Here is a 20,410-nt window from a genome sequence, read left to right as displayed (position 1 = left end):
TTTTGAGTTGGTGGAATTTATCAGGTTCCTTCCTGCTTCAGTGAAGTGTCTGCCTGCTCTGTCTGTTTTACACACTTCTCCAGTATTGGGTGGGCTGTTTGGCTATCGATCCTTAACTGTGGTTCACTGACTTGCTGGATTTGCTTTTTACTTGAATGGCAGATTTAATGTTGCAGACATGAGAGAGAGATATATATAATAATACACACACACTCTTACAAATACAAAGCAATTCAAATGAACTAAGATTACATGGTTACTGGACATTGGTCTGGAGTGAATGATTGTACAGTATGCATGAGTGTGGTTTATGATGGCCTGCCATTGTCTGCCTCAACAATCGTGTTTGTTAATGGTTATATAAGTTATATATCAAAATATATGTGTATAGTAAAGCGTCGCCTGGCGTCCTGACCAGGACAGGGCATAATTCATTGGCCAGGATGCTAATACTGCGGAGACACTGTATTTGGAGCAGTGGGTTCCCAGATAAGTTAGATAACGACACACCCAAACCTTGATTCCCCACACAGATACACACAAGACATAGTTGGGAATTTGTAGGTCCATGGGGCAGCCTGTTTGGGTTCTGTGGGGGCTGCCAGAAGGAGCTTTTGAGATTAATAATCCCTATTTTGGAAGTCTTCTGATTGACCTGGAAGTACTTCCATCAGGCTGTGCCCTAGCGCTAGAAGTTCTCCCAGGTACAAGATAAAAGGAGCTGCTCTGCCACATTCCGATGAGTCAGAGCCGGGAGAGAAAACGGACAACGCTCACCATATATATATATATAAATATATAAATATATATATATATATATATATATATAATATGTGCATGTGCTAAATGTAGCAGGTAGGCCACATTTTAATTAATAAAAAAAAAAAGTTCATCATGAGATGCAGGAATACGTGACTTAGTTGTGGGGGCCTTTGCCTTGTACTTAACTTTAAAGTTTATGTTGCTAGGAATTTCTCTTGATGTTCTGTCCATACACATAAGAAGATAGATACAATTAAGCAGGACAATATACAATACATAACACCATCACAAAATTATATACAGTACTAGTGAAAAATGTATTGCGTAAAACATAAATATTCAGGTATAAATCAACTGGGGCCTGTAGGGGAGATTTGACAATCCTAAACCCTTGACACAACTTTTGTAGTATTGACCAGTATTAACTTTTGCTGTCTTTTGTGACCACGTCTATTCTTCTGGTCCTTCCTCATTAAATTATTACAACCTTCATTTTTCATTTAGTACAAAAGTGTTCCATTATATAGTTCTTAACTGATCTTTCCCCACAGAGTGAATTTGGTGCTGCATTCATTTCTTGTTGGCCATGTGTTTAACTATGTGCCTTAACCTAATCTACGAGGGTGTATTCTTGCCTCTTGTCACTACTTAGTACTACCAAGCTTTTGCTCATTTCTTAAGAACCATTTGAAAAAGGTGGGTTCTCTTCTTTATCACTGAAGCTCATGTCAAAAACATCCCAAAGATCAGTCACTGATATCATATTTTCTAGCCATGACACAAAGAGGCCTGGTTAGCATATTATACATGCCCTGGGGCAGGCTGTTTTACCAACTCAAAACTCTCTGAAAGTACCTGCTTTCAATAGTCTTATGTTTCCTCTCATTTAACCAAGAGACACCATCTTTTGTTTGCCATCTTTTTGTGTGTGTGTATATATTTTATTTATTTATTTTTTTAAACCCTCGGATCAAACGTCAGACACTAGTTAAGAGTCCAAAAGTTGAATTTATTATAATAATAAAGTGCACAAAGCACCCTCCTCTCCACAATACTCATATAATTCACCAATAATACAATAACCTCCACTCTCCCAGACGCATTGCCACCCAGCTCAGTTCGTTCATCTGGGATTTCCCACAATCCTTTATAGTCTTTGACCCCGGAAGTGCTGCTGAACCCTCAGTCCATGTGACTTCCTAGCACTTCCGGGGTCAGATCAAAAGCTCTTCTTTTTCATCCCGCCAGTACGTAATTTCCTTTGTCCCTGTGACCAGGACGTGCTTCCGGGTTATAGGGCAAATACTAGTCTGAGCCTCCTTACAGCATCCCCTTGTGGCCCCCATGGTATCCAGCAGGGCTGTGAAGGAAAACACCAATATCCATAATTCCCTGCTGGATTTCGGGGCACCTTCATGCAGCTGGAAGGGCTGCATCTAGCGGCATGGGGGTATTGGCTGGGCAGTAGTCCACTATATAATATAGAAGGCTGTATTCTATTATAATATAATAAAAGGCTGTACTGATATGACTTAAGATCTGTGTGTGTATTCCTAAAAATAAACTGTTGTGATATGGAGATGTAAACATGCTGAGAGAGGTGTGTTAGACCACCAAAAGAACATAAAACAGGGTAGGATGTTCACAGGCTACAGCTGCCACAGCCCTAAATATAGGGAATTGTTTTTAGAAATTCAAAATATGTGCTGAAGTCCCAAAATACTGTATATAAAGAAATGTTCCACAAGGGAAATAAACCCTACAAACTATAACTCCAATCTGTATCACTGAAGATTGTATTAGTAAAAAAATGAAAAAATAGGAAAATATAAAAAAAAAAAAAAAATAAGCAAAAAAGGGATTTTCCTGTAAAAGAAATCCACAGCAACCAAGTCCCAAAACACAATCCACAAGCAAAAATCAATAACCGAGCTGCATTTCCATAAACCAGATATCAGAAATGAAACAATACTTACAAAAAGACTTCTAACAAAGTCAATAATCCACTGCTGAGATTCTCTCCGTGACTCAGTATATACTGTAGCCTGAGTGACGTCCCAGCCAGTGACATCGGCATGGCCCCTTTTCTCAGGGTCCCTCTCACAAAACACAAGGAACATGAGAACATTTGAAGACAAATAATATAAGTGATTTGAACTTCATTGGGAGATGAAAAATTTTTTGGAGCTCCATAAACAACCTTGCAGAGATTTTCCAAGAGAGAGTTGCATAAGGAACAGACCCTCAGTTCATGAGTTATACCGTAGGAATCATTGTAAACATTGGAGCCATATTATGCAATAAAAAGATGTATGGTCTGGTGCTTGTTAACAGAGATTAAATATGATGTACCAGGGCTGTTCCAGGACTTCAGTTTAAAACCTAGGGTGAATGATTTCTTACTGTTTTGCTTATACATTGCTGACCTTCACATGATGTGTGATATGCACTTCAGTGTGGCTTAACCACACTGTAAACTGTCACTCTCCTCTGTGGCAAAAAGAATAGGAAAAAATATTATGACATGAAATCGCAGACACCCCATCTTGTCTAAAAGACCCCAAATAAGATGCCAATGTGAACTTTTGCTGTATGCTGCACATACCTGATAGGCCACCACCACTCAAACAGTAGGGCATATCCTCTAATTGTATTCATTCTCGTCTCAGATTTTCCAGGACCAAAGGGCTTATAGTCTTGGGTCATGTGTCATATTAAAATGTTTAATATGTGCCTCTTTTGGTTATACCCATAACTGCCTCAAGACAAAGTTACTGCTCACAGGAGGTGATGCTATCATCTCTTTCACAACACAACTCTCATGTAGCACAGTCTAATTGTGCATCCTCTGCTTCCTTTCATAATAGAGTCAGGTACACCCTTGGGTGGAAAATAGATTACTGTTAAAAGAAACAAATAAGCAAAAGCTTCATTAAATGCGCCTCACTCAATCCTCTCAGCTCTGCAGGTATTGTTATTTAACACACACTGATATTGTGGGTCTGTCAATATTTCGACAGCAATGGATCTCCTGCAGGTTCCCCTCCCACTGATATGAGCGGCAATATGGTTGTTTATGTGTGTTGGTTGAACTTGCTGTATTTTTCTCTTAAATGTCAATAGGGCCACTAAGCAGTAGTCGGGCTTCTCAATCAAAGTGATGTTTGGTTCATGGTAGCAACCAAAGGTGCTACCTGCTCTGTGGATAAATTAAACCACCAACACTCAGTCTTTTGGGACACATGCCTAAAGGTTGGTTGATCAGCCTTTACCCCGACACTTCTTCAGCCTGACTCCTCACTTCAGTTAGAAAGTTCAACTTTGAGTAATGATTACCACGGCAATAAACCAGAACGGTCACATTGCTGAAGCATTAAGTGAGTACTGTGCATGAAAGAAGCAGATGCTTTTCTGTCACACTGGCATTAGTGACTGTGTCAAGAGCTGAAACAGTAGAATTAACATTAGCAATGCTTAGCCGAAATAGTAAACAACATCAGGAAATGCTAAAACTATTGGAGTTGGCCGTCTCTCATAGTACGGCTTTATTTGGGGTCTGAAATTACAGCTCTGCTCAGATTGTGAACTCCTAGATTAGCCATTCATTAATCGGTGCAGTTTTTTAATACAACATGTGGACATTTTTCAGTACAATTGAGAGTTTATTGTAATCCTAACTCTTTGTGATCTCTTTTAGCACCCTTTAGGGCAAATAATATATTACTGTGGCATTGTTTTCATGACTTCTCGGCATGTTTGGTTTCCATGGCTACTGGACAATTACTCGTTTCACCATTTTTTAAGTTAGAAATTTTGATTCCCACCTCCCAGGTCCCATATGATGATCTGCGGTATCTCTTTGGCGATATCATGTACGGAGGCCACATTACAGATGACTGGGATCGACGGCTCTGCAGAACGTATCTGGAGGAGTTCATTAAACCAGAGATGTTAGAGGGAGAGTTGTTACTGGCACCAGGCTTCCCTCTTCCTGGCAATATGGACTACAATGGCTATCATCAGGTATCCTCCTGGCACCAGAGATTGCTTTTCAATTCATTAAATATTGCTGATTATCGGTATACTGTATGTGCATTAGTGTCATCAGCATGCAGGACAATAATGTTGAGTAATGCATTGAATAAATATCACTTTTTTCTCTTGTTTTGTTCTGAACGTTTCTGAATATTCTTGTGTAGTTTATCTTAACACTACACAATGCTAAGATGCTTACCTCAGGATTTCTGGAAATGTTTATTAAATGCAAGAAGTGAATCGGGTTCTCTCTTAACCAGTCTTCGTTTTCTTATATACAGTATATATGTAAATATACAGTGAATGCTATTTTTATATATACTGTACACCATATGCAAATGGAAAGAATATACTTCTTTTTAAGGTTGCCATAGTGACTAAGTAGTTGCCAAAGGTAGCATCTGGGGGGCTCTGGGTTAGGAACAAAATGAAGCATGAGAGAGAGTTCATGGAAAACTGCCAGGAAACCAGCAGAAGTCCTGCAGACCATTATGAGAGCAGGAAAAAAAAATTGAGCCCGACAGCATCTTACTCTGAATGTTTATCCATTTTCTCATCTGATAATGTGGTTCAGGATCTCCAGGACCCTGCACCCCAAAACTGGCTACACAGGGTGCAAGACAGAAATCAACCCTGGACAGAATGACTGTTTTTCTAATTTCACAAATGTATTATGACCAGAAGGGGACACTCTCATGCCAACCCATTCCACAAAGTCCAGTCTCCTCTAGGGACTGTCTGCACAACGTACAGTATTCTGCCCCGTGCCTACTGTTCTCCTCCTACTCTCTACTATCTCTCCAGAAATGCTGGTGATTATTTTCGGTACTTCCTTGCCAGATATGCCCTTGCCTCCAGTTTGCTTCTGACTCCAAACTAACCTGGGTGAGGGAAGAAGGCCTCTGTTAACTGTAACTCTTGTCTTCTAAAAAGGTCACGACCAATTGGCTGACCAACAGTTCTAGGTCATCATTAACCCTTTGGGAGGCATACAGCCCTCTACTTAAAGGGTGGGGGGGCACACACCTATATTTGACTGCAACCTGGGAGTAGCTTTCTCCTCCTGCCACGTGGCCAGGTAGATTTAATAGGAAGTCTCATGACTTCTTTTCGCCAACTTTAATACTACATCTTGGACGGAGTCTCCAGTTCCTGGTTGGTAAGCCAATAGGCAGAAGTTCCAAGAAAGCCCCATATGACACTTTTGGACTTCTGTCCATCTATTGGGAAAGGAGAAAACAAAACCTTTGTATGTGATCCCCACACCCTGCTACCCCACACAGTATGTACGTAGAGTACAGTAGACAGACTCCTGCTCAATTTTAAGAATGGTTGCAAACAACCAGGCTGCTTTTGCAGTACTCCGTATAGCAATGAGATGGTGGAGAATAAAGTGTGACCACGTGATATGAATAAAGATACATATGCTGAAATGAAACTGTGTAAGTAAAGCACCATTTTCACCATTTGTCAATTTACTTATCATGATGGTAAAATAAATGTATCTGTTAGAGCACAAAAAACTACAACTTGAATCGCTGGCCATTAGTACTCCAAATGTGCGTGACATAACACCGTATATCTACATTAGTATGAGTGTAAAGTGCAGGTGAGACATTGGTGAATACGGATACCTCCCACAGAAGCTTTTGATTGGCAGTACTGTCTCCGCACCATCCTTAGGAATATTGAGTGCCGTAAGAAAGCCCCTCTGAACACTCTACCTGACCTTGTCAAAGGCTTAATAGAAGTGACAATTTACCGATGCTCTAACTTGAAGGATTTGCTGCTTACCTGTATATTTGTACTATAATTTGTTTTTAGTTGTTAGTTTTTGCATCCCAGTTGGCACAATGTAGGCATGTAGCATGACCTGTCACGATGAGTCTTTTAGCATTGTTGTCATTTGAACTTAAACTTACTCTTTATGAGGATTTGGTCATCGTAATCAGAAAGACCAAGCTGGGCTTTTGTCTTTTATACATTTGATATATAATACACATGTACATTTATCCATCTGTTTATCTTCATTTATTTGTTAATACAAATATACAATGTCCCTCAAAGTGCCCTAACTGTACAGATTTCCTTCGTTTAATGTTTTAATTCCAAGTGAGTTAAAACAGTGGTTTCATAAGACACCTGGTCCCTTATGGATTACTGAAAGCAGGAGTCATACACTATTAAAAGCTACTTCATAGTTTCTCTAATCTATTTAAAGAGCTCCTTGTACATTCCACCATTTGATTCTTTTTTTGTTCTTCTTAACTTAAGATTGTAATTATATTTCAAAGTACTTTACATTTTCTCTGTAGAGGGAGTGAAGACTGACTGATTGCTTTAAAACTTGACAGCCTGTTTTCTTATTAATATTTATTCCGTTAGTTTTTTTTTTTTTCTTTTCAGCTATAATTAACTTAAATAACGTATGCAGCGTTGACTTGGTGGTCAGCATTAAGTGTCTTCTTTAAACTTTTATAGTTTATTTTGTGAATATATTCTGAATATGTTGTAAGAGTCTGTTATTCTGTTTTTAGTACATTGATGACACCCTTCCTCCTGAGTCTCCCTACCTCTATGGTCTGCACCCCAATGCAGAAATCGGATTTCTCACACAAACTTCAGAGAAGTTATTCAGGACAGTTCTGGAGATGCAGCCTCGGGATAGTAGTGGAGGAGAGGGAGCAGGATCAACAAGGGAAGAAAAGGTAAACAGAAGTATATTTTCGGCCATCAACTTGAGAATTCCTTTCCATTTGACATGAAATAAAGGAAAATAAGGCAAAATCAACTCCTGTCTAAACTCATCTGTCAATCTGTCCATCACCATTGCAAATAACGGCTCCGAGCTTATCCCTGATGTAATCCTACCTTGACCTTGAACGAATCCGTCATTTGTAATACAGACCTCCCCACTGTCCCACTTCCCTTGTACATATCCTGTACAACTGTTACGTACTTCTCTGCCACTCCCGACTTCCTCATACAATACCACAACTCCTCTCGAGGCAACCTGTCATTTGCTTTTTTCAGGTCTACAAAGACACAATGCAACTCCTTCTGGCCTTCTGTATACTTCATTAACACCCTCAGAGCAAGCAGCGTATCTGTAATGCTGTTTTCCTGGTTTGGAACCGCACTGCTGCTCACTAATCATCACCTCCTTTGTTAACCGAGCTTCCACTACTCGTTCCCATAAGTCCATGCTGTTGATGATCAATGTTATCCCTCTGTAGTTACTACAGCTCTGCACATCATCCTTGTTCTTAAAAATCAGTACCAGTACACATCATCTCCACTCCTCCGGCATCCGCTCTCGGCCTCCTACTTATTCATTGGTCATGAGTTCTGTCTTCAATTCTACAGCATGACAGCATGTGATATTTTTGTCCATTTTGCACATTGTGAACACCTGACTGGATGACTTTCCATATGCATTATGCAACACAAGGTAATGTGAGATTTTTTTCCTGGATGTTTTTGATATAGTTGGCTGTTTTCTAACCAGTGTGGCCAATTGGCCATCATTAGGTTCCATTCTATGAGAAACCTTTTTGTTATGTCTTCACCAAAACATAAGATTAAAAATGTATCTCTGCCACCACTACAATGGAGTAAGCAGCATATGAAAATATATCATCTTTGGTTAGAGAGTTCCTTTAAAATGCACCAGCATTGATAACACTGAGATGTCTTCTGTGTAGTGGACTAAATTCTTCTTTTCTTCTATAACGATCCTCTGTCTGTTGTCTTATGTGGTTTACCCAGCACACTCACATACTTTACTGTTTCATAGCGGTAGCTGTGCTCTTGTACTGGAAATGTTAGCATATGCACTGTTTTAGAGTCACCTCAATGTTGGCCCTTCCAAAAGATGGTACATCACAAACATTAACACATTTCCTTTACGAATGTCATACCTAGTGACACATAACTGAGACATATGCATTGTATGGTACACTGCAAACCTTTTACACTGAGATCTGTGTCGTTTACTTAGATTTCAGTCCTTCTTAAACGGGGATGATAATGATATATCATTAATCACAAGGTATTAGCCTTGAAATGCTTGTCTTACAGCTCAAAAAGGTGAATATCTCTCAGAATAATATATTTACTGTGTCTGGCCTATTTAACTAATATTGACTGCTTTTTACGGTTTTTCTGGTCTTTCTTCAGCTCTGGTAGCTGCCGGTGATTTCCCTCCAAAGGACATCACCTGACTCTCATCTAGACACCATGTTAACAATTACTCTATTACTACATCAGATTAAGCCAAAACAACAACACTTCCTTGACATACTGTACTTCCTAATGGCACTTAGTGCCCCTTAAAGGGTGGACACTTTAAAGTTAATCCAATTTTGCCTTATCTTATGATTTTACTATTCAGTTCAAGTAATTGACAAAACCTATCCATATGAATGCATTATTCTGAAGGCGTAGGGTTTTGAAAACTCCTCTTCTTTCAGCAGTGGTACTGTCTGCACAGCACTAGAAAATATCCAATTATAGTGAGTACCATTTTTTTTTTTTCTTCTTCAGGCCGAAGCAGAAGCCCCACTGTATGGCAAATGCCCTTGTTCTTTTTTGACAACTGAATGCCCACAGCTACTGAGTTCTCAATTCTCCTGCACTTATTTATCAGTTGCTTCTTTGCTGATTTCTGTTGCTTATTGTTTCTTTTTTCTTGTCACTTTCTATAAGAAAACAGTCCTCTTCAGAGCTGTCATTTCTAAATGATCTTGCCTTTTTTCAGATTGGTTTTAAAACCCTGACCTCTGGCAGCTTCTTACATGAGCCTGTTATCTTTCCACGTCACATTCTTATTACTTTTCCTATAAACCTTGAAAGAAGCAGCAAACATATTACTTGGCTCCTTTATGAACTGTTTCAATTGACTATTGTAAAACATGCCTATCCACGGCGAAGGTTTGGAGGAATTACGGTAGTAACTTGTTACATTCCATTCTAGTGCAAATTGCTGTAATATTAATTCTACCTCCTTCTCCAGATGAGCTATACGGTTTTAAAATACAAGTCTGTATTACCTGCCTTTTGAAAGCAGAATTTATCTCTGCCATTGTTTGTTTTTAAAAAATGAACTATGGGACTTCAGAAAGTCCCGTTAAGCATTCATTTGTTGTAGTCTTTTCAAGAGAGAGCAATTAATAGTGTTGTCAAAACCAATTGTCAGATTGTTCAGGGAAATGCCGTTACCTGTCACCAGAAAACATCTCCACATGTATTTCTGTTTAACTCTTGATGGCACATCGTCTTTTTGCTTAACCCTCCTCTGTTTCATCTTTTGATATCAGGTGAAGGCAATTTTGGATGAAATCATGGAGAAGCTACCAGACGAGTTCAACTTGCCAGAGTTAATGGCTAAAGTGGAGGAAAGGACTCCTTACATTGTGGTAGCCTTCCAGGAATGTGAACGAATGAATATCCTCACCAGGGAGATCAAGAGGTCTCTGAAAGAACTTAACCTAGGACTGAAGGTAAAGTTTCCTTACATTAACAAAGTCAGTCACGTCTCATATAAAGGTTTGCCCAAGAAAAAGTACAGAGGAGAATGCTCCATGTGGGGTGAGGTCATCAATAAAGGGGGGGTCTGTTCTTGGGCTGTTTATCTGATTTATATTAATGATAAGAGTTTTGGTATAATTATTAAACTTGTCAAAATTAGAGCAGCAAGAACAATTCAAAAAGACTTAGATGAGTTTGAGAACTGAGTGAACACTTGGAAGATGCTGTTTAAAATGGAAAAGTGCAAAGTGCTATATGCTTGCTAAAGGAATGTTAGTTTTTAATACAAGATAGGAGACACTGTCCTAAAGGAACCAACTTCTGAAGAAAGGGGTTTATGTTGACACAAACTCTTCATCTAAGCAAAAAGCAGAAACTATTGTAAAGACAAACAAAATGTTAGTTTATTGTATATCATAGAAACTGTTAAATATAAATAGAGTGACATTATGTTCAGATTATATGTAATGCACTATTGAGACCACATCTGCAGAACTTTGTGCAATTCTGGTCACTACATTGCACAGAAAAACTGTGCAGAGGAGAGCAGTCAAGAGCAACCTAGGACTTAACGACATGTCCTACTGTAACAGACTCCGGGAATTAAACCTGTTTCTTCTTGAGCAGTGGGGACCTAGTCCAGGTTTTGAAAATCTTCAAAGGCACTGATAAAGTAGATCAAGCAGAATTCTTTCCACTAAATAGTGAATCAAATACTTGAAAACATCAGTAGAAATCAAGGGCAAGTGCATTTAGGACAGAAGCCAGGAAGCACTTCTTTACAAAAAGAGTTGTGGGAATTTGGAACAAATTACTGAGACATAGTTGAAGCAGAAACTTTGTCAACCTTTAACTAGTATGTGGAGGAGATATGAGGACAGCATAGCTATTAGCTAAACAAACAAGCTTGATAAACTGAACGGCCTCCACTCGTTTATCAAATTTCTTATTTTCTTAGACGGTAGAACAAAAAGTACTGGACATCTTTCCTTGCTTCCTGTTGTCCTCATTTGATTTGAGATTGCTAGCAAATTAAGTAATAAGAATTCAAAAGGAAGCCTGGCCTTTCACCAGAATGTTCAAATGTTAAACTATTGAGCCCCATTGTTCTTGATTAAAGGCTTGAGTATATTTCAGTGTTTCTTAAACTGCAGGCTGCCTACGCTCCTAGGCTCCTTTTAAAATTAGGATTGCCGAACAGTTAAATAATAAATCGGTTGTCCCTCTGGAAGTGTGCGCTTGCCTGAACATCTATAAACAGTTAATTGGGTCACTATGATGAATGATCAGCTCTCCTTCGAAAGGGGGACAGCTCTTTAGACTAATTGTAAAGTGCTCTCGGGGCCCAGGATGACCTGTTCATACTGCAGAACATGTTAGATTGTAAATTCACAGGAGTGCTTTAGAAAAGGCAGTTTCAACTTCAGTTTCTTCAGTTATCTTTTGTTTCCCTGCACTTGGTGTGTATGCAGATCGACATTCAGACCTGTACACCATCAATGACAAAAGACATCATGATTTTATAAGTAATAGTTGCTCAGGGTGTGTGTTTATTTTCACTTAAGAAATGTTAAGGACATGCTGAAGTGCCTGAAAATTAACATGAGCACTGAAATACCAGGCAATGATAGATGGAAACCAAGACGTGGTTTGAAGTCGGGCAAGAGATGAATGTGTTAGATCAAATTGAAACAGGTAACCAGAAGTACTTGAGTATGTGGTCCTATTTATATGTCACGTCTGGTAACATAATGGCCCTGACTGTCACAGTCACATTATTAAAGGAAACAAGACATTAACTAAAAATAACTTTCTCAATGCTACTTGGACTTCATAATAAACAGCAAGAACTGATCCCTGGTGAGTCACATGCCAAATTAAAGCCAGAACACACATATAATAATGTATTATGACAAGAATTGCACAGTCATTGACACCCTCCTTTTCTATTCCATTTTCTTTCCAATGGGTATGATGGGAGAAGGGGTGTTATGATTTTATTGCATTTTAATTTTATATTGGTTTAATACATTTCTAACTGATCTTCTTTAAGAGGGATTTACATTTTAAACATCAGGGATTCTTGATTTACAATCATTTACTGCAATTTGAAATTTGATGCTATCTAATTTATTTTTTACTGTGATGCCATTTTGTTTTTGCGGATGCTGCTGTTTTTAGTACAGTGTACCAAATACCAAAATACTAAAAGACTAAATTTTGAGGTCCACTAGCTAGGACACAAGTGGGCATTGATGAGTGTTCCAGAAGGCATGTGAGGTAACATCTTTGATATAGACGTGAACATAATGAGTATCTCATTGTCAAGTTTGTGGATTAACACTGAATCTAAACAGTGAACACTTTGTGTATGTTTTCCTATCAGATTTCTGGGAAAAGATTTTAGTCTTTGAATTCTTGATCTCCCTTTTTTGAATTTTGTTTGTTAGCGACTTGTTCTCTTTTTGCTGGTCCCGCTTAACTTCTTGCAGCTCACCTTCTTTGGTGGATAGAACATAGTGAGGAGGGCATGTCTGGTGGTTCCATTTTAGAAGCATTAATCCTGAATAGCTAAACTGCCCCAATATCTCATCGAGATACTTATTTAACGTTTCTGCTTCAGCTACATGCCTCGGTAAATTTGGTAGTTTGATTCCCACAGCTCTTTACATATAGAGGTGCTTCCTGGCTTGAGTCCTAAATGTACTTCTTGAGGAATTGCCTATGATAATATTCCAGGACGGATGTATGTCTAACCTTTCTGTAAATCAACATTTTTAGATTATGAAATCTAAAATCGAGGCTGGACGAATAAGAGACATTCCAAATCATAGATCCTAGCATAGGGCACTGTATTTGATTCCATATACATCTATGAAACCTTGGCAAATGCTGAGCAAATTAGCCATTTATGTCTGGAACACATAATATGGATCTAGAACAAATGGATTCCAGACCACACAATTAACAAAGAAGAAATTAGATTAAAGCAATACATATGAACAAGTAAATAGCAGTTCAACTTTCGTGACAGTAAACACCAACTTTGGTACCACTGTTAGGTGTATTGTGGAGCCCACCATGTCCATGCCGTCTACCCCACTCATGTCATCTCCTTTCTCTAATTCTTCTGCCAGGACTTTTTCATTTTCCCTCTGAGAGAAGCACATTCATGCAGTAACCTCATGTACAATCGCTCCCAAGCCAGCAGCTGCTATAGAACATCCTGAGACTCAGAAATTCCTTCCCCGATCTGATTTGAGCAGATGTAGTCCTGTACATACTGCTGACTTGTGATTTTACTCATTGTAATTCAATCCTTAAAACCAATAAAATTTATATGAGAACATCTTGCATTAACCAGGACATAGCCGCCTTTTGGTGTCTGTCACTTAACTTCCGTTGAGCTCCTCTGGGACTGCTGGCCTTCTCTAAACAATCTGGGGCCTGCAGTGTTTGTCTTCTGTCTCACCCTTTTGCCACATATTGCCTCCTTTGCAAGATTACAATAATTCTAATTGTATAATTAAATCCTGTGGCCACAATTGAATAAGAAAGTTTTATGAATTAGGTGATTTTAAAATTGGCATCCCACAGGGACGAATGCTGTGACCTTTTTAATTTACATAAGTGATGTACATAAGAATGGGGACTAAGAACCTGGTTAAGTTTGCAGATGACACTAAACTAGGGGGATTAGCAGATACAGTGGAATCTGAGAAAATCTGTAAAGATACCCTGGAAAGAATTCAGGGTTTTGCAGATATGTGGTAGATGTTAAATGTTAGTAAGAGTGAAATATTACACACAGAATCTAAAATGTCATATATATTGACACAACAAGGGGAGTCTATAAACTGTAAGCACCCCATAAGTCAAAGATGTAGAGACTAGATAAGATGTTGGGTTATTGTGTCAAGTACAAGTGAAAAGCGGTCATACCTCACCTTGAATACTGTTTGCAGTTTTGATTTCCATATCACAAAAACAGATATCAACTCTGTAGAAATTTCCAAAGATGAAATTCTATACTTATTCAGGAATTGTAGACTATGAACAAATAAGGAAAGTCTGAAGGCGTTGAATTGTTTTATCCCAAATAAGCTTTTGAGGTAATTTGTGACAAGTGCTTATAATCATAAAGGGCATTAGGATTGTAGATGCCAGCTGTTCCTTTAAAATGAGTTCCTTAAGAAGAAGAATGGTCAGAGATGGAACATGGTGGAGGTTAAATTTCACGGTGACATTTGTTAACCATAGATGAAAATAAATAAATTACCAAGCAGTGTAGTACTTTGGGGACCTTAAAAATTTTTAAGTTGATTTGTTTTTGAAAGAACAGCAAGAAAAGAGAGTGAAGAACGAGATTGGGGTTAGTGATCTGTTTAAGTAATGATCTGGAGCCTTTTTCTCCTGTCACAAATAAGCCTTGTGAAACAAAAGAATTGTTGGGTAACAAGTGGAGCCTGTTTAATGCCAGTAGTTGAAAGGGCAAAAAGATTAAAACAAAGAAAACATGTGGGTGCTATAAAGTAGGGAATCAATTCCCGGACGTCTTTATCCATTCCCGGGAATTTGGGAATCCCACATGTTATTCCCGGGCTCCTGGGGATGACACAGTGCACGGGCATCTCACATGTGAACGGTTTTAGAATGACCGACACTTATTTTTAATAAAACTACTGCAATATGTTGACACCAATAAAAGACTAACCTTATCTACAAGCAGTTTAAGCTGTCATATAAGTACATATGTCTAGTTTGGGGTGCCCACAGGCTTGCGAGCTACTTTTAAAATGACCAGGTCAAAATGATCTGCCTACATTAAAAATTAGATATATATATATATAATAGCATAGTTTTACTGTCAAATAATGCAAAGCGTATGCGACACGTGTTTCGCCCTTTACGTTGCGTCTCAGCGTATGGTTCGTTTATTTTGACAGCTTGTAGATTGTGGTAATTACATTCACGGCATTGGTAGTCTGAATCACAATCTGATTGTATGGGTGGTTACCTACCAGGTAACGCTTGTGTTGGCAAACATCCGCCACAGTGCCCTCTTCAGTTGCGAGAAGCAGATCATCGAATGTTGCAAAGTTTTACTGTCAAATAATGCAAAGATTACGCGACACGTGTTTCGCCCTAATTCTGGGCTCATCAGGCATACACACTCACTGCACCCCCTCTCGGGAATCGAACCTTGGACGTCAGCGTTTGTTTATTTGACAGCATGTAAGATCGGTGTAATTACATTCATGGCATTCGTAGTCTGAGTCACAATCTGATTGTGGGACAACTAGTGTGTTAGAAGGAAAGATCTCAGACTGGCCGCCCTGTATGTCAATCAATAGGCAAATGCCATAGGGCAGATATACTGTTTAATAGACTAATGTTTAAAAAATCTTTTTTGAATGCAACGTGATCTACCTGATCAGTTACTGATACACTTGTCCTAAACAGCGCCCGCGCTTGCCGTTTTTCTGAAACCCTGCCATTTCAGCTTTTACTGATGCATCCAGTTTCTTGTCATCATTCTGTGATGGCAAGTTTCTTGGCACAGATAATGTGGATGCAGCAGACGGACGCATTGCAATTTCAAGTTGCAGTTCAAAGCTGTTGTCTGACAGACATCAATGAAGTCTGCCCTGTCCCGGCATTCGTAAGCTGCCGAGTGTGGACTCCTCCCAGTCCACTGAGCCGGGAGACTGACAACTGCTGCTGGTTGAATTAATCTGCAAAACACTGCACCGTGGGCCAACAAACCATGCCACTTAATTATTTTCAACTATAACTCTGTTATTTCTTGATCGATTTTTACACTTTTACACACTATATATGCGAGCTTGGCCGTTCTCGGTTTCCCAGGAATGCGGGAATGAAAAATGTAATCGGGAAGCCCGGGAATGGATTCTCTACTATAAAGGCATTAAGAATGTAGTACGTCCGAGCATTCTGAATTGGTCGCATTGGAGTCCAAGAATTTCTGACTCCTTCCAGTGCCATTTGGTTTTAAATCACTTGTTCCCAGAAGGGGTTACTTCTGGCGGATGCGTATGTGAGCAGAAGTGAGGTCACTCGACGTCTAACTGACATCCCTCTGAACTATGCAAAGAAAAAGTACTTCATCTGCAGTTGTGCCCCCTCTCGTCCTGGCGGTGCTATTGCTTAGCTGTCCCGAGCTCCGAAGAGTCTCATATTCCCACATGTTTATGCTTACACTGCTTATGCTATCTCATTTCAAGTTCAGAAGGGTAGACACTTGCCCTAGAAACTTGGTAGATAATATTGGATCCTCATAACCACTTTAAAAGAACTAACTTCCTATAAATAATACTTTTTAAAACATATCAACATCAACTTTACAATGAAGCTGACTAAACTTTATTTTGACTCCTAGGGTGAACTCACAATGACAAGTGACATGGAAAATTTACAAAATGCTATTTTCCTGGACCAAGTCCCTGAATCCTGGACAAAGCGCGCCTATCCATCAATGTCTGGGCTGGCAGGCTGGTTTGTCGACCTCCTCTTCAGGATCAAGGAGTTGGAGACTTGGACTGGAGACTTTGCACTCCCAGCTTCTGTGTGGTTAGCAGGGTTCTTCAACCCTCAGTCCTTCCTCACTGCCATCATGCAGTCCATGGCAAGAAAAAATGAGTGGCCCCTGGATAAGATGTGCCTGCAGTGCGACGTCACCAAGAAGAACCGTGAGGATTTCAGCAGCCCTCCTCGTGAGGGAGCCTACGTTCATGGCCTTTTCATGGAAGGAGCCCGCTGGGACACTCAGGTATGCTGCTGAATGTTCGTGTTTCACTCAGTCAAAGTTTATTTTGTAGACTTCGCCTTATTACGCAAAACCCTGTACAGAGTGAAAAATGAATACAGTGCGCTAGGGAGTCGGTGAGTGCACTTGTGTTTATTGTGATTTCTTATTGGATCTCTAACGTTATGACTTTCTGTTCTGTTTTTTGGCTGTGCTTTTGGATTTTGTATTGGGAGTTTGTTGGACTTGGACTGCCTTTGTTACAGCCAATTCCATTTTGCCCTTGTGCTTGGAATCCTTTTTATGAAGAGTAGATGTTTTATTGTATTACTAGCCAGGGTTTGACAGTGGTATACCCTTCTAGTGGACTTTATAGGAACTGTTTAGGACTCCTCGTCCATGACCGGCTCCTGTTCTCTGCAACTCGGAGTTGATAATGTTATGCTAAGTACTGTATGTTTGTACATAACACTTTTTATGATTAGATCTTTTTTTATGATAGCAAAGGTAACAAAACAAGTTGTCAAACATTTTGCCACTCTGAGCATACCAAACAAAGAATTAGACACTACAGAAGCTCAAGGTCCTATTCTTTGCTTCTTTTAGTAGATTCAAACAGGCTGCCTGCTCATCCTGCCATTGCTGTTTATCATTTGTATTTTATATAAAAAAAAAAAAAATCTATTGATGTTGAATTGAAAGTGACATTTTATATTTCTGGCAGCTGGTCTGCTTCTGTTTAATTAACAAATAAGCAAATAGAAGTGAATTTTAAAAGGCTGGGTTTCCAGCTGTGCCTTAATGAAACACAACCCCTGGTGTCAACAGCAATTGTAAGTGAAAGGCAGGTGTCTGTGGAGAGGTACTGTATTCAAGCTCGCACCCCGCTGTTTAGGCTGTGAAGGCAGGATTGTGTTGATAGACCGTTTTCTGTGGCGAGGAGGGTCAATGGACCAGTCTCTGAAAAGGAAATTGCAGACTTGCTTCGAAAGGTTGATTGCACCCTTGACAGGAGAGAAATTGTGGTACGTGTTTAAATAAACTGGCTAGTCAATGATCAGGCAAAGAACGAAAAGCATCTTCCAGACGCTGCCGTCGTCAGGTTGAAAGGACTCTGTTGTTTTATCAAATGTCATCTTCCGAAGCCGCAAGTTCCTTTTGTAAGCTTTTCAGGCCTTCTATTTGTAAGAACAGCTCAGTGTGCACATGACGTCCTGTTTAAAATGGAAATGAATCCAGTTTTCGGAAAAGGTGGGGTTGCTGCATTAAACGTTCTGAAGTTGTTTTTTTCTCCCCATTTTTTGCTGCTGTTCTTTCACTTAGTCCTCCATTAGTTTGTTTTGCTTATGTGCTCCTGCACTGGGAGGCTGAGGGGACCAGCTGTTAAATATTTTGTGTTGGTTTTTCAGGTGGCCTGGGAAAACATTCAAGTATTAAAAAATGTACTTGTTGATGCGTATGTGAACTGCTGTAATGTAATGTACAGTAGAGCATCAAACACCAAGTGCCTAGACTCATTTGAAGTTGTATATCTGAAATCGACTCTCCTATCCTCTCTAAACAGCGTTGGCTTTACTATCTGCTTTATTGTTAAAGGATTTTGGGGTGACCTTATTCTAAAAAGTAGATTTGTTTATTCTTGTGCTCAGATTCTTTATGGTGCAGACCCACATCTATGTGCTCCACCTCAACTCTTGCCCTCCAATCCCTGTACCCACCTTGTATGGGAAGGAGTCTGCTTTGTCATGGGAAGGATCTGATGGTGACCTTGTCCTTGCTTTAAGACTTTTCTGTGTAGACCCAAGTAGGTAGATAGATACTTTATTAATCCCAATGGGAAATTGATATACTCCAGAAGAAGCATACTGATAAAGAACAATAAAAAATTAAAAAGTGATAACAATGCAGGTATAACTGACAATAACTTTGTATAACGTTTACCCCCCGTGTGGAACTGAAGAGTCACATAGTGTGGGGTCTCCTCAGTCTGTCACTAAAGCTGCTCTTCTGTCTGGAGATAATCCTGTTCAGTGGATGCAGTGGATTCTCCATGATTGACAGGAGTCTGCTCAGCGCCTGTCGCTCTGCCACAGATGTCAAACTGTCCAGCTCCGTGCCTACAATAGAGCCTGCCTTCCTCACCAGTTTGTCCAGGCGTGAGGCGTCCTTCTTAATGCTGCACACCACCGTGTAGAAGAGGGCGCTTGCCACAACCGTCTGATAGAACATCTGCAGCATCTTATTGCAGATGTTGAAGGACGCCAGCCTTCTAATGAAGTATAGTCGGCTCTGTCCTCTCTTGTACAGATCATCAGTATTGGCAGTCCAGTCCAGTTTATCATCCAACTGCACTCCCAGGTATTTATAGGTCAGCACCCTCTGCACAGTCTCCTCTGATGATCACGGGGTCCATGAGGGGCCTGGGCCTCCTAAAAACCTCCACCAGCTCCTTGGTTTTGCTGGTGTTTAGGTGTAGGTGGTTTGAGTCGCACCATTCAACAAAGTCCTTGATTAGGTTCCTATACTCCTAACCTTTGACTCTTGCTCTATTAAGTCCCATTTACCTGCATATTTCAGATTTTTTAACTGCATTCTGCAAGCACCACTTGTGGTCATCAATGAACTTGTTGGTGAAAACACTTTTCCCTTATCTCCATGAAAAGAGTTCAAGCCAAAGCAGAAAAGCCACTTCCAACATTTGTTCACTCAGTATAGAATAACATTTCCTAAACAGCAGAACTTAATGTGCCAAAATGTATTCTGGATAGAAGAATCTAGATACCCAATGTGCCTAGATATCACTCTTGTGCTGTGCATCTGAGCTGATAGACCTTTGATTCGACCAATTGGATGCCAGGCCCCAGCTCTCTTCCTGTCTTTTGGGCTCATGTCTCTGGACCAACCTCGCATAGGGACAAGCTATATTCTCAAACCTTCTCCCAACTGATGTTCTACTCATGGCAGTGGGCTAGTGGAAAATGTGCTTGTTGTCTTGTAGGGTCTCAGCCTGTGCTTAAATTGTCTGATTAGATGACCTCAAGTTCCTTTTCTTACAGTTTCTGCCCGGTTGTGCAGTTAACAGAGCAAACAAGCAGGTTCTTGTTCTATATGACCAAAAGTTTTCTCTCAGACCTGGAAGTTTTTTGCTAGTACAAACTGTAATCTCTAGGGGGCTCCACTGAGCCCCAAACCATAGACACAGCAATCCCCAAACAATTCCAGGTTCAAATAAATGATTTTTTTTGACACATATACCTTTTCATAAGAACACCCCTAAAAATAGCCCTCCTTCCTCCTCCAAGCTAGCATTGCCTACTG

The 20,410-nt window shown here is 39.8% G+C and overlaps 1 protein-coding gene across 1 annotated transcript in view; it reads left to right on the top strand.

Annotated features, from left to right (window-relative positions):
* The window catches only part of dnah9 (dynein, axonemal, heavy chain 9), a 262,350-nt gene that overhangs the window by 226,928 nt on the left and 15,012 nt on the right, over nt 1–20,410 (top strand). The window contains exons 66-69 of the mRNA XM_039739325.1: nt 4,594–4,785; nt 7,335–7,505; nt 10,116–10,298; nt 16,727–17,116. Of these exons, the coding sequence (XP_039595259.1) occupies nt 4,594–4,785; nt 7,335–7,505; nt 10,116–10,298; nt 16,727–17,116 (936 nt within the window). The remainder of the gene's footprint in view (nt 1–4,593; nt 4,786–7,334; nt 7,506–10,115; nt 10,299–16,726; nt 17,117–20,410) is intronic.

The sequence above is a fragment of the Polypterus senegalus genome, chromosome 17 (genome assembly GCF_016835505.1).
Source record: "Polypterus senegalus isolate Bchr_013 chromosome 17, ASM1683550v1, whole genome shotgun sequence".
Classification (NCBI taxonomy): Eukaryota; Metazoa; Chordata; class Cladistia; order Polypteriformes; family Polypteridae; genus Polypterus; species Polypterus senegalus.
The sequence above is the reverse complement of the archived record's forward strand: the minus strand, read 5'-3'. Positions and strand labels throughout refer to the sequence as shown.